Raw genomic sequence first — 15952 nt, forward strand, 5'->3', positions numbered from 1 at the left:
CAACAAAGTATACAGTGCAGCCCAGAGTAACCCTTTAGTAACAGTTCTGGTTGCCCTGCTTTCTGCACAGCTGTAAAAATCCAAACTGAGTCTCCTGGGCTGTATCTCACAGTTGGTCCTGGGCACTGTAGCACTGTGCTGGGTGTCCAGGTTCTGTATGCAAGCTTTCTGTCTTGCTTCATCAGTCCTAGTAATGAGGTGTTTCATGTAACTTCCTGATTATCATCCATTTGAAATGGGATTGTGTATAAACCCATTGTTGTTTTGGCATTGTGTTTGTGGAGCTGAAAGAATGGTGTGAAGCTAGTAGCATCTTGCTTCACTGTGTTGTAAACAAATGTCATGATGGGCAGTATTTTATCCCAGTCTCTCTGGTTGTCAATGTACACTGAGAACATATCTGCCAGCACCTTATTGAAGTGTTCTGTGAAGCCATTTGTCTGTGGGTGGTAGGCAGTTGCCATCCTGTGGATGATGTCATAGTGTGAAATGATCACTGATACTAGGCTGAATAGAAAACTTTTCCTTGATCAGAGGTCGTCAGTTGGAGTTCTCTGAGCTTCTGAATGATTTCACAGTTTTGCTGACTGCTTGTCTGGTGAGGTAGTGAGTGCTGACTACTATCCATCAGTTCTGATTTGTCACCTACAGGAACCTCCCCAAGATGTCTATTCTAATTTGATGGAATGATGCTGCTGCAAACTAGAATGTTGCCAGATGCTCTGGAGATAATTGAGGCACGTGCTTCCATCCCAATCATCAGCATTCCTTACAGTGGCTCACATAGTTTCTAATTGATCAGTAGAGACCTAGCCAGTGTTACTTGTGTATGATTCTGTCTAGTCTCAAGGATCTCAGTTTGACCAAATGTTGGAGTGTTGTAGAAATAGGATAGCTGACTGTAGTTGACCTAGGATGACAGGCAACCATTTCTGCCCCATTGGATAATAGTTCCTCTTGTACAGTTCTCCATTTATTATTTGGAATTCCCCTTTGGCTGATTCCTCCTCCTTCAGGGCTTCAATGGTTTTCAGCAGTGCTTGATTTTTCCCTCTTCAATAGCAATGACATTTAATGCATTGATGAATAATATTTTATTCATGCTGCTGTGTTCCGCCAAAGAATTAATTGAGAGGCAGTCAGTGTTCTTACGTTTGCTTTTCTGTACAACTGTGAGGTCATACACCTGAAACCTAATTGCCCATCACATCAGTCGATCCAGTGGATCCTTCAGGTTAGTCACACAGCTTATAGAACAGTGATCTGTCACCACAGTTAATTGCTTGCCAAATAAATATGGCCAGATCTTATTAATGGCCCAAACAATTGCAAGGAACTCTTTTTCAGTTGTAAGGTAGACCATCACAGACTTCTGTCTCATCATTCTTATCACACAGTGCTATAAATGCAGATGTTAGCACCTCCTTCAGGACAAGGAAAAATCTTTTTTGCACCTTTTTCCAGGAATAGTTGGCATTTTCCTGCAGTAGTTCTTGCAAGGGATGTGCCGTGGTACAGAAGTCCTTCGTGAACAAGTGGTAGTACGAGTACATTCTGAGAAAACTTCTCACATCATGAATATGCTGAAGACTCAGAAAATCTCTGACTTCTGTTCTTCTCTCTGGATCCAGATGAACTCCCTCGCCATTCTATAATTGCCTGAAGATTTATTTCTTAGGCAAAGAGGAGGCTTTTTTCCTGATACAGATGGAGAAGTGCAGTCTGTAAACAGTTCAACATAGTTGTCAGGTGACTTAGATGTTCTTGAGATGTCTTTGGACGTATCATCCATTTAAGATTCACAGCTTGTTCTCCATAATACAAAGAAAGGTGGCTGGAGCATTACACAGTCCAGACTGGATAACTTTAAACTCATACAGGCTGTTGAGAGCTATGAAGGCAGTCTTTTCTCAGTCAGCCTCATCAATTTCAGTTTGAAAATAGCCTGTCTGCATGGCCATAACTGAGAAATACTTTACTCCTTTCAAACAGTCAGGTGTATCATCAATGCAAAACAGTGGACAGACATCCTTTTTCATAGTTTTGTTCAGTAGTCAGTAGTCAATGCGGAAATGCCATGTGCCATCCTTCTTCTTCACAGGTAGTACAGGAGGGAACCAAGGACTTTCTGAAGGTTCCATGATGTCCTCTTACAGCATCTTCTCCACTTCCTCCCAGGTTATTCATCATTTAGTCAGTGACATTATATGTCAACTGGCTGAATTGGTGGTGATCCCCAGAGCTGATACGATGTTTTACCGTGCCAGATCCTATTGGCAGTTGGAGAGCAGCTTCCTTCCCTGTGTTTTAGTAGTAGCAAAGCATGATTTCTTTGTTAATGATACTAAGCTTTCCTTCCTGGGATAGTTGGAATGCCCCTACTGCTTGTGACAATTAGTGATCCAAAGTTCTCCTTGACCATCTGCAATGGGTATGATTGTCGTTAACACATAGGTTTTGTTTATGAGCCCAAGTAGCTTTTTCAATTCAGCAGAAGCTTCACAGTTTAACTGAGCAGCTCAATTGATTGGTGAAACTTGTTTTGTTGATGGTGGCGGGTTAACAACATCTTCTACAAGAAGCAACTGCTCAGACCAATCTTTATTATGTGTGTTTGTTGGAATTACTTCATCAGTCTGGAACTCTGTTCTTCCACAGTCCATGATGCCTTGTGATATTTGCAAGAATTTCTATCAGAGAGTAACATTATGACTGCACTCTGTTAAAATGACAAATTCAAAGGACTGTGATCTATCATTGATAGCTATTCTTGCAACACATGTTCCTATCAGCTGGACATCTCATGCTTCCCATTTGTGACTTTCAGCACAATCGCTTTTGCATTGTCTTCTTTAACTGAAGTTGATAGGCAACCATTATTACACAAAAAGAAGTGCCTGAGTCAAGTAATGCCTGGACTGGTTGGCCATCAGTGATGATGTTGATCAGATTTCTTGTCATCCTTGTAACTGTTGTCCATAGAGGATTTTCGTCTGTGGCAGCCTTACCTCCATTGATAGTTGCCTCCCATAGTTTTCCTGTATTTGGTGGCTTGGTGAGCAGCTAATATGTGCCAGGGAATGGCCATGGTGTGTGGAGAAGCAACCTCATCCAGGGTATGCCAATGTTCTTTGGTGCACAGGTTGACAATAATCATCTGCAGTTGACTGACATGAACAGGATTATTGTGATGACTGATGTCTTGTGGCATAATAGTCATCAGACACTCATCTTCCTTCTCTAGAATAGTGCACAATAAGTCCAGGGCATCTACAGTGAAAACAGACCAGCATATTGCCCTCTGTCCTCCAAACTTCTGTTCCTCTGAGGGGCATTTGATTTGGGGGAGGAGCTTGTTTTTCTTGCCTCAATCAGGCACCAGTTTGATGGTGGGAGCATAGTGTGAATTGGCCAATTCCAATCTTACTGACTCATTTGGCTGGTGGTAGAGAGTGGTGCTAAAGACCAACACTGCACTTTATCAACATTCTGTATTACCCCCGACGTATTGGGTCAGCATTAAAGGCTGCTATACGAGGGGTGTTTGAAAAGTCCGTGCAAAGTCCAAGAGATGGCACCACCCGCACGTCTCAAGGTCATGTTTAGCATTCGTGTGAAACAAGGAAGTCGAGTGATTATCAAAAAATGGATTAGAAATAATTTCGTGTGGTGATTAAACATTACTTTATGAAAGGCAAAACGCATCAGGAGACTAAAGAGAAGCTTGATAAACATTACACTGACTCTGCACCATTGATTAGAACAGTTTATAAGTGGTTTCAAAATTTTTGGAGTGGCCATATGGGCACAAGTGATGCTGAATGCTCCGGACACCCTGTGGAGGTTACGACCCCAGAAATCATTGATAAAATCCATGATATGGTGATGGATGACAGACGAGTTAAGGTGCATGAGACTGCTATTGCTGTGGGCATCTCGAGTGAACAGGTACATAATATTTTGTGTAAATATTTGGACATAAGAAAGCTATCCGAAGATGGATTCCATGATTGCTCACGCTTGACCAAAAACAGTATCATGTGAAGTGTTGCAAGGGTGGTTTGCAGCTGTTGAGGAAGAACCCGCAGGACTTTAAGCATCATTTCATCACTGCAGATGAAACATGGATACATTACTATACTCCTGAGACCAAACAACAATCTAAACAATGTGTTACCAAGGGAGAATCTGCACCGAAAAAGGCGAAGACCATTCCTTCGGCCGGAAAGGTTATGGCGACTGTCTTTTGGGATTCGCAAGGGATGATCCTCATCGACTGTCTGGAAAAGGGTAAAACTATTACAGGTGCATATTATTCATCGTTATTGGACTGTTTGAAAACCGAACTGCAAGAAAAATGCCGGCAATTGTACTGCAAAAAGTCCTTCTCCATCACAACAGTGCACCAGCACACACCTCAGCAGTTGGGGTCGCAAAATTAATGGAAATAGGATTCCAGCTCGTTTCACATCCACCCTATTCTCCAGACTTGGCTCCTTCAGACTACTATTTGTTCCCCAATTTGAAGAAATGGCTGGCGGGACAAAGATTTTATTCAAACGAGGAGGTGATTGCAGCAACTAATAGCTATTTTGCGACTTGGACAATTCCTATTATTCAGAAGGGATCAACAAATTAGAACAGCATTGGATAAAGTGTATGAGTCTAAAAGGAGACTATGCCAAAAAATAAAAAAAGACATACCCCAAACATTAAGTAGTTTTTATTTTTACACGGACTTTTCAAACACCCCTCGTATCTTACGTACTTGGTCTGACATTTCTGACAGCAGTACTCTTTCTATCTGATGTATGAGAGAGGCGAGGTCATGGTGGTCCTCCACAACTGCCATAGGGACCCCATTCAGCAGTCAGTCAGACTTTTTTATCATTCTACTTTGTGTTAACATTTCCTCAATTCCCTGACATCACTTGATGAATTCCTCTGCCATTGTGACATCCTTTCCCAAAAGAGTTTGATACATATTTTCTGTGACTTATTTCATTATTTCTCATATTTTAACAGCTTGTGTCATGTTAAAATACATGATTTGGCATAGGGCCAGTACATTCTGTATGTATGACTGTGTTGTTTCTCTTTGGCATTGTAACTGTTCAGTTGTTCTTCCACTATGCCTGGAATTTGTCCCATTATTGAGCTTCTCTTTGTTGTTCTTGAAACACTGCTTCACTGTGACATCAAAGTAAAAACACACATTTACATGACATGTCATCCTATCTGTTCTATTTGATAACTCAATCAAATCTCTTCAGCCATTTTGTCAGGTACTGACAAGTGTCCCCAGGAAATGCTGATGGATGCCAGATAAGCAGCTGACTTACTGCTGTTTTGGAAACCATTTGCCTCCTGAATATATGGATCTTAGGAATGATGTACTATTTGTGTTTTGATTTGTGCCCATGTAGACAAAGGCTTTTGTGTTGCCTAACTAGAGCTATGGTGATGCAGATGTTTCAAAGTACCTGTCTTCTCCACCATACAATGTGCGTGGAAACCACAATCAAGTGCAAATCCAATGGCAAGGTTGTCATTGAAGTACAACACTTAGAACTAAAAGCATGTTTTTTACTGCAACCAACATAACACAACTTTGTTAAACAGAAGCATTAACAACTTGAACACAATATTTAAGTAACATTCAACAGGAACCAATAACGTATGCAAAGAGCTATAGTAATACAAATAGAGAACTGAGACCAGCGTAGCTCAGCTAGCCTTAAATAGACAAGGGCCCATGGTAGGCTCTGACACACACACACACACACACACACACACACACACACACACACATATGAAGCACCCTCAGCAGATGACATAGCACTGCTGCATGCACGATCTTTTGAAAATATGTGCACGTGTCACTGCATTATTTATACAACCATCAAATATTCCACAATGCTGTTATTTACATAAACGTTACAAATATAAGGTATTATAAGAACAGTCCAGAAACAGTAAAATGAAATAACAAATAATTCATGGTGGTCAGGCTTGAAACAGCAACCCACGGCACATCAAACAGTGATGCTAACTATTACGTGCACCATAGCTTGTAGCAGTATTAATAACTGCTGGGTATTCTTTTGGTTGTTACAGTTAGTAATGTACTGGCCCATTATCATGACACACAGTTCAAGCCTATATTTAGCAAGTTCTTTTTCTTAAAAATATGCCCAAATAATGCTTCCTATGCAAAAACTGTATTAACTTTCATATTTCACAGAAGAATAAATGAAAGGCAGAAATTTATGCCTATAAAAAAATATGACAGAACCAATAGATGGCAGGATAAGAACGTGGGAAACAGTTAGGTTATGGATTCGGCATTTGCACTGCTTTGCTTTGATATGAATGTCCCACAGTGTAAGAGAATTGTAAGTCCAGTTTTAGACATTCATATATTATCAGTAATACATCCTTGTTTGTACTAGATTAATTCTGAAATTCTAATACACTTTGCATAATCTGTGTCGATATAACATTGGTACAATGCATTTAATCGAGACAAAATAATCTTAACCAACATGATTCACCAAGATTTTTTTCTCACAAATGCTGCTACCATGGAGCTGCACATCTGAAGCTTCTAGAAGATAAAACAGTAAAAATTTCCAGATGTTATATTTCTGTATTTGCCATGTGTGCCCACAGGTGATGGGAAATTATAGTGATTATTCATATAATTTTTACATAACCTCCTTTATAACATGAGTGGTCCACAGAAAAAAAAGTAAGTGTTTCAGGATCTGAGGTGAGCCACCACAGGTTATGGTACATAGAATACAAACTTGAAGGATACTTTAAAATTTGCTGTTTGTGTTCAGTGAAATGAATTTTGTGATAATTCTCTTCATAATACTACAGTATCTTTATGCTACAAGATCAGGCTGCAAATGTAAAATGTGATACCAATCCAACACAATTATTTTGACAGGAGAAAAACATTTTTAAGAATCTTGGAAAATTCTGTAATGCAGGATATTTTCCCAGTAATTTGCTGTAAATTTTTTGTTAAATAGTGTAGGAATCCCATGTTTATAACCATGTGATATCTGTCAGTGTACATAATTTAGTATATGTGATGCCATCCTTATTTTTTTACCCTTTACCACCATTATCGAAGTATGAAATGCACTGTTGATTATTGGTGTAATGATAATAAATCAGTAATGGGAAGTGCAAATACAATTTTTTGATTTCAGATTATAAATTTGTTTCAGAATAGAAAGTATGCTTAACTTAAGATTAGATAAAAGAGTAAGTTTAAAAGAGGCTTCAGCTACACTTTTGAAAACCATTTACGTAATTTTGAAAGAAATCATTTAGTTACATGTTTGTTGAGCAGCTGTAAAAAGTAGCATTCAGGTCACCAACAACTGTGGTTTATAATGGATATCATATATATAACAACAGCAGTATCAACGTAGGTCCAATAATGCACTTCCTGCAAAATGTAGTATATATTGTGCTTGTCTCAGATTTTATTACAAAATTATGGCCAGGCCAGTTTTCATTTATTACATATCTTTAACTGCAGGACGAATGTTATGTATAATAGCATTTAGAAGTGCAGTGTCACAGTAAAGTATCTTTTTAAATCCATCACGCAGTTTGGATAATAAAATGTGGTACAACAGAATTTGGGAGACTATTGTTATTATGAACAGATTTCTGCAGTAGGTGACTCCTTGAAATAAGCCATGCTTCCTCCTCTGGTATTACCCTCCTATGTTTTTTCCTCTTTTGTCTCTCTTTTGCCCCTTTGATGCAGTCCCCTCTTTGTGTGTACATTCTTCTTTACCCATTACCCAGTTGTGCTTCACACTTGTTTTAATTTATTTTCATGTAGTCTCATGTCAAGCATTTTTTGTCTCTCTTCTATCCTGCGGCAGTTCCTTTATCATTGTGTTTACAGTTTTTATTATTCTTGCATTGTTCCATCTTCTGAGTGCCATTTTGACAATTCTTTGTGTTTTTGCACAGATCTGCTAACCTACTATAGTCACACTGTAGTGAAATTTGTGTGTTCATCAAGGTTGTTCCTTATCCATAGTATCTGTAGCTATTTAATTGAAAATACCGTGAAGTTATTTGTTCACCTCACAGCAGTATTTTCTTTGTCTTCTTACTGTTCATCCACCGTGCCTGTCTCTAATTGACCTCATAGTCAATGGGACATTAAACACTAATCTTTCCTCCTATTCATCCTTAATCAGTTATTTAATCCTAATAACTATGTGGTGGCTATTGACTATACAATCATTTTTATCTTTGATTAACAGCAACACAGTAAATTTCTTATTGTAACTTTGATGACCAATTTGCTTTCATAATACTCTCATTGTGTCAGTGTAGACATTGTTCTCTTATCTTTCTTCCCATACAAATTCACATTTCTCTTGTTCAGAGCTGCATGAGCTAAGTTACATATGCTTTCACTGTATAATAAGTCTGTCACTTATGAGTCTTGTTGCTTTCCAGCTCTAAAAGTGCAAAAATAGGTGTTTGAGTTTTACATTCTCAAAAGGAAATTTTGCATTTAAAATTGTTTTTCTCCTGTCATGGCTAAAGCAGCCAGTGTTATGTGTCTGGAAAATTTTTCAATTATACCTTATTATGAAGTAGTTAAAATTACAAATATATGTTAATTTAAAAATGTTTTATGTAATCCATTTTATGCTATATTTGTCTTAATGTTACTTTCCTTTTACCTTTGTGTGTTGCACAAATGCACTATTTTAGATTTTTTTATTGCTTTTTATCTTTCTCTCTTTTATAAATTATTTTTCATCTGTTTTTGTCGTTATTGCAAATGCATGATAATAGGTTATATATTATATGAGAGATTTGTGCAGTTATGTTCACTATAAAGTTAAATGCAAAATATCAACAATGGAGATGATGATGATTCAAAGTAAATGTCATGGTGGACTTAACATGGCCAAATTTGTCATGGGAGTGAATAGTATCAATTTTTATAGCGAGTAGTCTACTGCAGATATCTCTCATTATTATGGATAATACTAGCTTCTAAAGTATTGAGGCACTAAATTTTCTGAATGTTTGAAGTTACTGACCTGATCACATAACATTTTGGATCGTAAATCCATTTAATGATGTTTTACAGTTGTTAAAGTTTGTTTGTGACACTTCCAACATTACTCATTTTCATGGAAAGACCAAATTATATCAGTTCTGAACTTATGTGAAGTTATGACACCAGAATCAGTTGACATAATTTTTACCATCATGTCAGTAAAGAAACTTGTGTCTCTTCATGGAAGTTACACACAAATATTAATTCTGGAAGCATATAATGTATTTTGAGAGTGCATAAGACTGTTAAGGGCACTTAAGAGCTGTCTAAAAACAGGCTGTATGTAATGTTTAACTACCCTTCTTTGCATTAATGTCATACAACAGATTTCAGAATTAAAAACTCTAACTCCAATAAACTGATTTGAGGTAAACATCATCTCATCAGTAGCTGATTGATGCATGGCACATAGAAACACACAACGGCACAGAGACTGAAAGGTGTTGAGCTACCACTTCATTCCATTCGTACTTTTAAGTAAACACACACATTCATTGAAACACACTATACACCTATGGCTGTTGATCTGTGGAGTGGTTTTTTGTGGTTGTGTGTGTAATAATGTGCAATTAAACTAGAATAAAAGTGGTATCTCAATATCTCGACAAATTATAGCACTGTTAAGTGTTTTTTATGTTATACATCAGTCAGTTAGAGGTGGGTTTGACTTTCCTCATTTTTCTTTATTGTTTCCATCCTGAATTTTAGATTAATGTAATGATGATAAATAGAAAAATAGGAAAAAAAGAAATTGAATAATCTGTCATTAAATAAATAATACCATCAAATAAAATCTAGAATTAATACCTGTTTTCCATTGGTAGGAAACAATTAGTTCATAACTATGTATATAAAGCTATATTATTGTAAAGATAATACATTTCTTTAAAAAATACAGAGTAAGATATGAATGAAACTAGCCAAGTATATAGTGCTAGTAACACTAGCACACTAGCAAACATCAGATTCTAATTGAGGACTAAATGTGTAACTGGTTATCGCATTTATCCTATTTTAATTATGCACACAGCTTACAGTGTCAGTGGCTAACACAATGGAAATTCAGATATCTGTCCACTCTGCACATATCTTCAAAGTACATTATACAAATTAGTTCTATATTGATTGTCTGTGTCTTTATTTTATACTAGACAACAGCTTACTGACTGGAAGAACCAAAGGCATTTTGACTAACACACTGACAGAGAAAACAAGTAACTCATGCTTTTTGATTATAAAGAATATCTTCATAGGAATGAAAGCCAAGGAGGTGCCAGAAAGAAATTACAGAAACTAGCATAGATGAAGGAATCAGTACAAATGCTAGATAAAGAGATGGGAATAACAAAAGCTATAACAATGAAGATTTAAAGTTCAGATCACTAATATTGAACATCAAGCAATAGATAGGTGACAAAATAAAAATAATATTTTGGAATAAGTCACAGATGCGTTGATGGAAAGCTGAGAAATTAAGTAAAGTAAATCTACATAAACATGTAATGTATGAGGTATCAAAAAAGGAAAGTAGAAGATGACAGAAATTTAGAGCGTAAGGGAATCAGAAAAAGTCAGGATACAGAAACTGTGGAACAGAATTGAGGAGAGGAAAGAAACTAGCTTAAGTTGAAACAGGATGATTGGCGATAACCAAGTTCGTGTTGAGAGGTTCAGTCCCCAACTTGAGACTTGGTGAAAGATGGGATGAGAAAACTGTGGAAGGAGAAGGTGGAGAAATATGCTTAATTAAACCAGTTGAATGGTTAGATCCACATATGGATTAGGGAGCAAGTTCCAATCTTTAAACATTAAAAGCAGTAGTGTAGAGTGGCAAAATGTGTACATTATTCTTGTCTGTTAACTCTGATGATCTTGCTCCTATCCCAGGTTCTCTTTTTAAATTGCATACAGCATAAACATGCATTTTTATTTTTAATATTATTTGTAATTTATTTTAGTAGTTGTTCATTTGTATCAGCAGTTCGGATTATGAATATCACATTTATTAGCGTCTAAGATGTTATTTCAGAGAGAGAATAAAGAAACTAATAATTGTTACTGTGAAGTAATATACACGTTTGTCTAAACATAAATGTGAGATAAATGTGTCTGTACTCATTTTGTGTTTGTGCAGCATGCCCTTCTACATTCGATTTTTATCAAGACTTGTTTCCAGATTCTATGGTATGAAACTGGTGAGTTTACTGACATGAAAATCAACTTTTGAAACATATTAAATAGTTATTATCTTAGTTATTTGTACCAGTTGGCAGTTGCTGAGGAAACAAATATCAATATAAAGCGCTAAAAGTTCCGTTTGTTTCATATAAGGTTATACACAACCATGCTTTAATACACTGGGAAGAAAGCTGTACTTCAGAGGCATTTCAGCCATCAAAGTTGTGAGGCTCTGTGACATGGTAAAACGAGAAGCTTGTTATCAGAGTAAATAACAGTTTATTTATGTGGGAAGCTATGTATTAATCACTTAAATGATCAGAGCAGTAACAGAAAACATTCAGAGTTCATAATCAAAGTTAGTTTGTTTTGTATTTTTAACATTATTTTGTGCTCCTCTACGTTTTGCTTATATATTTATTTTCTGCTCCCTTGCAAATAGGAGAGTTTCTGTCATGAGAGGACAGGTAGTAACACCACAAGGTTTAGGGATAGTTGGAATTAGAGTCAGTGTTGATCGTGACTCTAGATTTGGATTTACGCTTACAAGAGCTGGTGGTTGGTAAGTACCAAATGAATCCACATAATTACCCATCAAATAACAACATATTTTTATAATACACAAACTTGCATAATTTATGATAATGTTTTGTGGACTAATCATATTTTATTGACTGAAAGGGAAACAAAAATGTTATGTAAATTATGATTGTGTATAACTATTCTTGTGTGTAGTACATAAAAATTTAAAAATGAAGCTGCATGTAATACTAATCTTTTTATCAAATATGTTAATGTTGGCAACATGTTCCAACAGAGCACTTCTAAAATAACCAAGATCTTGCCCATTTCTCTTTCTTGTATAAATTATTGTAGCTGTGTGAGCCAGTTCCCAGATACTGTCATGATCGATGCCCATTTTTAAATCAACTGTCCATACCCTTGAACTTTTGTATGAAGCAATATGGTGTACTGTTAAGCACTGGACTTGCATTCATGTGTAGCTGTGTTAAAATTCCAGACTGAGCATTTCTGTGACATTTAATTCAACTAAAATGAATAAGAAGAAGATTTCTTTGAAAAAATCCTAGTAATTTTAGTTTGCCATCCTTCTTCAGTGATGCTTGTCTCCATCTGCAAAGCTGTAATTACCTCAGGCTGCTAATTCCTGCTCAACCTTCCCTTATTATAGGGAGCTGACATTAGTGTTTTATCCATTTGCTTCACAAGCAATTAAAATGAAGACAAGAAAACTACTGAGCAGGGTAGCACAGTAGTTAGCACACTGGACTTGCGTTTCGGGAAGATGATGATCCAAACCCATATCTGACCATCCTGATTTAGGTTTTCCATGATTTCCCTAAATTGCTGAAGGCAAATGGCAGGATGATTCCTTCAAAAGGGCATGGCTGATCTCTTTCTCCAGCCTATTGTCAATGGAATGTTAAACACTAATTTTCTCCTCATACTCCTCCTCCTCCTCCTCCTCCTCCTCCTCCGAGAAAATCTAAAATATTATGATGCATGACTCAGACTTTTTCTTGAGAATATTGAACAGTACTTTTTTGCTCAGTATTTAAGATATAATTCTAACCTAAAACTTAAGTATACATATCTGATATCAGTTATGAATTGTATGCTGCATATTGGAGTCTAATATTACAAAATAAATATTGGTTTGTAGCATATAGAAATTCATAATGTTTCTTAAAGATGGATTGTAACAAGGTAATAAAGCAATTAAACTTACAGACATTTAACTGATCTGTACATTTTGTGCATAAAGTTATTGATGTTGTGTGGTAAATGTGCAGTATCATACTACAGCAACTTTTAATGGGAGGAACTTGTAAAATTTAATGATTTGTTTAATGTAATATAAAACAGCATCTCTGGCATGATAATACACTGTGGTGTAAATACTTGTAGAATCATAAAGATAACTGACAAAGCAGTTAACCTGCTTTGATCTCAGAAGTATCTCTCTTTGAATTATCCTCCAATCAATAATGGTAGCATATTTCTTCATTCTTCTCATGATTTCATAATGCATAAGCTTTTGAGGTCATGCAGCTATAGTGAAAAAAGTATTTGTTGTGGTAAATGAACAGTAAGAATATAATATGCAGTTGGTAGCAATATTTCTTGCAGTGATCTTGTCAAAGACCAAGCAGCTCATGCATAGCTTTACTCTTTAATGTTATATGCCCACAACCACAGTACCAGCTATTAAAAAAATTGCATTTCAACTCTTCCATTCTGCTGTAGTGGAGGCCTTTCTCTTATTCTTTTGCAAAAAGGTTTGACACAGCTCCCTCAGAAACAAAGCATTACATTGCAGGTCAGCAAAAACTCAAAAACATATTATGCTTCGAGCTCCCCCAATAAGACCACTACATCTGTTTTCAAAAATTGCACACAAAAATGAAATTGTCAACTTGCCTTGAAACTAAAAAACATACCATTAAGATACACACTATTTCTGGTTGAAATACATGGTGACCTAGGTAGAATCAGTGTTCACACGACAAATGAGATAAATTTTTCACATTGTTTTCTCTCTTATGGTATTTTAGAGGTGTCATGACACTTGTACATTTTCTCCAAATCTCTATACTCCAAATTTTGTCCCACATTAGGGTCAGGATACAGAAATGGTCAGTCACTCATCTTGTGTCTGCAAACATGTCATTGTTCAAACTTCGCTACTCATTCAAAATATTATGAAATATAATGGGTGATCAAAAAGTCCCCATTTGAAGGCTGTAAAGTCCAGAATTAGTATGCCAATTAGGCAAAGTCACTGTGAACATTGAGGCAATCATCACACTGATGCACCAGGTTTAACCCTTTAACTGCTCTGTATGTGTTAATGCATGCGTCTTTGTACCTGTCCCTGTGTGCTCTGAATGCTGTGTGCTCTGTCTACACGTAGACACGTTCAGAGTACCAGGTAGAAGGACTGGTGGTGCACCTAGACACGTTCAGAGCACACGGACAGGTACAAAGGCATGCATGTTAACACGTCCAGAGCAGTTAAAGGGTTAAGGTACCTGATGGTAAAACAATGTGTCAGACAGTGTGAAGAAATCCATAACTGCTTGTTTCATATCCTTGTCTGACAGGACTTGTTGACTCTTCAAAACCTTTTTTGACTGACTGAAGGCATGATAATCACATGGGAAGAGATCAGGATTGTAGGGTGGGTGTTTCCTACCCGAGTTGGCATAACTTCTACGTTATGAAATTTGCAATACATGCATTATCATGAGGCAGGAGCACCCAGCATGTAACTTGGCACAACCACAGTATTCAACACATGTGGTGTCTCATACACATTCTTCATTCTCTGATGGATGTATACCAGCGTTTGTCATTCGGCAGCCAAGAAAAGCATAGTAGCACATTGTTTCTGTTTAGACACATTTGGTAATGATGTAGCCATAGTTCACATTTCCGCAGTTACTGCACGCATGTCAGTAAAATACGAATGCCACACTGATCCATTGGCTACATGTTGGTACTGATATACCTGCCTTGGAGCCATGCTAACATTGCATATACACTGCATAATTGCCCTCAGATGGCAACTTCATGATCACTCCATATGTATATTGGCAGTCTGCTTTAGACCATATCTCTTTCAATTTCAGCAGTCTCATCTGTATAATCACTGTAGAGAGAGAGAGAGAGAGAGAGAAAGAAAGAGAGAGTGTGTGTGTGTGTGTGTGTGTGTGTGTGTGTGTGTGTGTGTGTGTGAATAACTATTACAATCTGTAGAAACATACTTCTGCTTTATATGAAAAATGATCACAAACCTCTGGTGTATTGTGTGTAAAAATACTACTTCCATTCACTTCATATCCTTCATCATAACTAAAATACTGAGAAAAATGTGCTCCAATGAAACTGCCTGTTTTTGCAGAGTAGAAGTTTATTCTGTTAAATTTCCACATGTGATTACAGAATAGTTTCCTTCGTGCATAATTAAACATATTTCCTCATTTCAGAGAATAAGGAATGCAAAATATTTGGGTATAGTTTATTTGAAATGATGCTGCTGAGGTTTTATTGAAATTACCTAATTGAAATCATAACATTTATAATTGTATCTACACTTATACTCCTTACCGTTCATTGTAATATACAGGATGCTCCACAAAGGGGTTTACAGTGTCTGAACTTTAATGACTCAAACAAAAGTAACAAAAACTATGAATTTTTAAGTCACATAGATGGTCTCGACATTACTGATGACTTTTACTGCTGAAGATGTTCAGTATGTCCTCCATCAGCAGCAATAAAGTACTGTGGAACAGATTGACACAAGTTTTATGGTTGCCATTAGAATGGATTCAAAGACAGTCATAGTCATCTCTCTGATGGCATCCAATGTACATGGCATTGTAGTGTAGATGTTGTCCTTCAGAGTTCCCCACAGAAAGAAATCTAACAACATAAATCAGGAGATCCGGGTGAAAACTCAACTCTTCCTCTTTGGCCTATCCACAACTCAACAAGTGTTTCATCTAGCAATTGTCATGCATCACAATGGTAAGCCAAACCACACCACACTGATAACACAGGAAGCTTAACATCTTGTTCTTCCATGGGGATTATCTCTTGCCCAGTGCACACACTTACGGTGACTGGTGG

At 36.8% G+C, this 15952-nt stretch overlaps 1 protein-coding gene across 1 annotated transcript in view; it reads left to right on the forward strand.

The window, feature by feature from the left end:
- LOC124606110 (teneurin-a) overlaps window positions 1-15952 on the forward strand; it is a 360362-nt gene that overhangs the window by 217814 nt on the left and 126596 nt on the right. Inside the window, exon 12 of the mRNA XM_047138074.1 lies at window positions 11739-11858. Within this exon, the coding sequence (XP_046994030.1) occupies window positions 11739-11858 (120 nt within the window). The remainder of the gene's footprint in view (window positions 1-11738; window positions 11859-15952) is intronic.

This window comes from Schistocerca americana, chromosome 3 (genome assembly GCF_021461395.2).
Source record: "Schistocerca americana isolate TAMUIC-IGC-003095 chromosome 3, iqSchAmer2.1, whole genome shotgun sequence".
Lineage (NCBI taxonomy): Eukaryota > Metazoa > Arthropoda > Insecta > Orthoptera > Acrididae > Schistocerca > Schistocerca americana.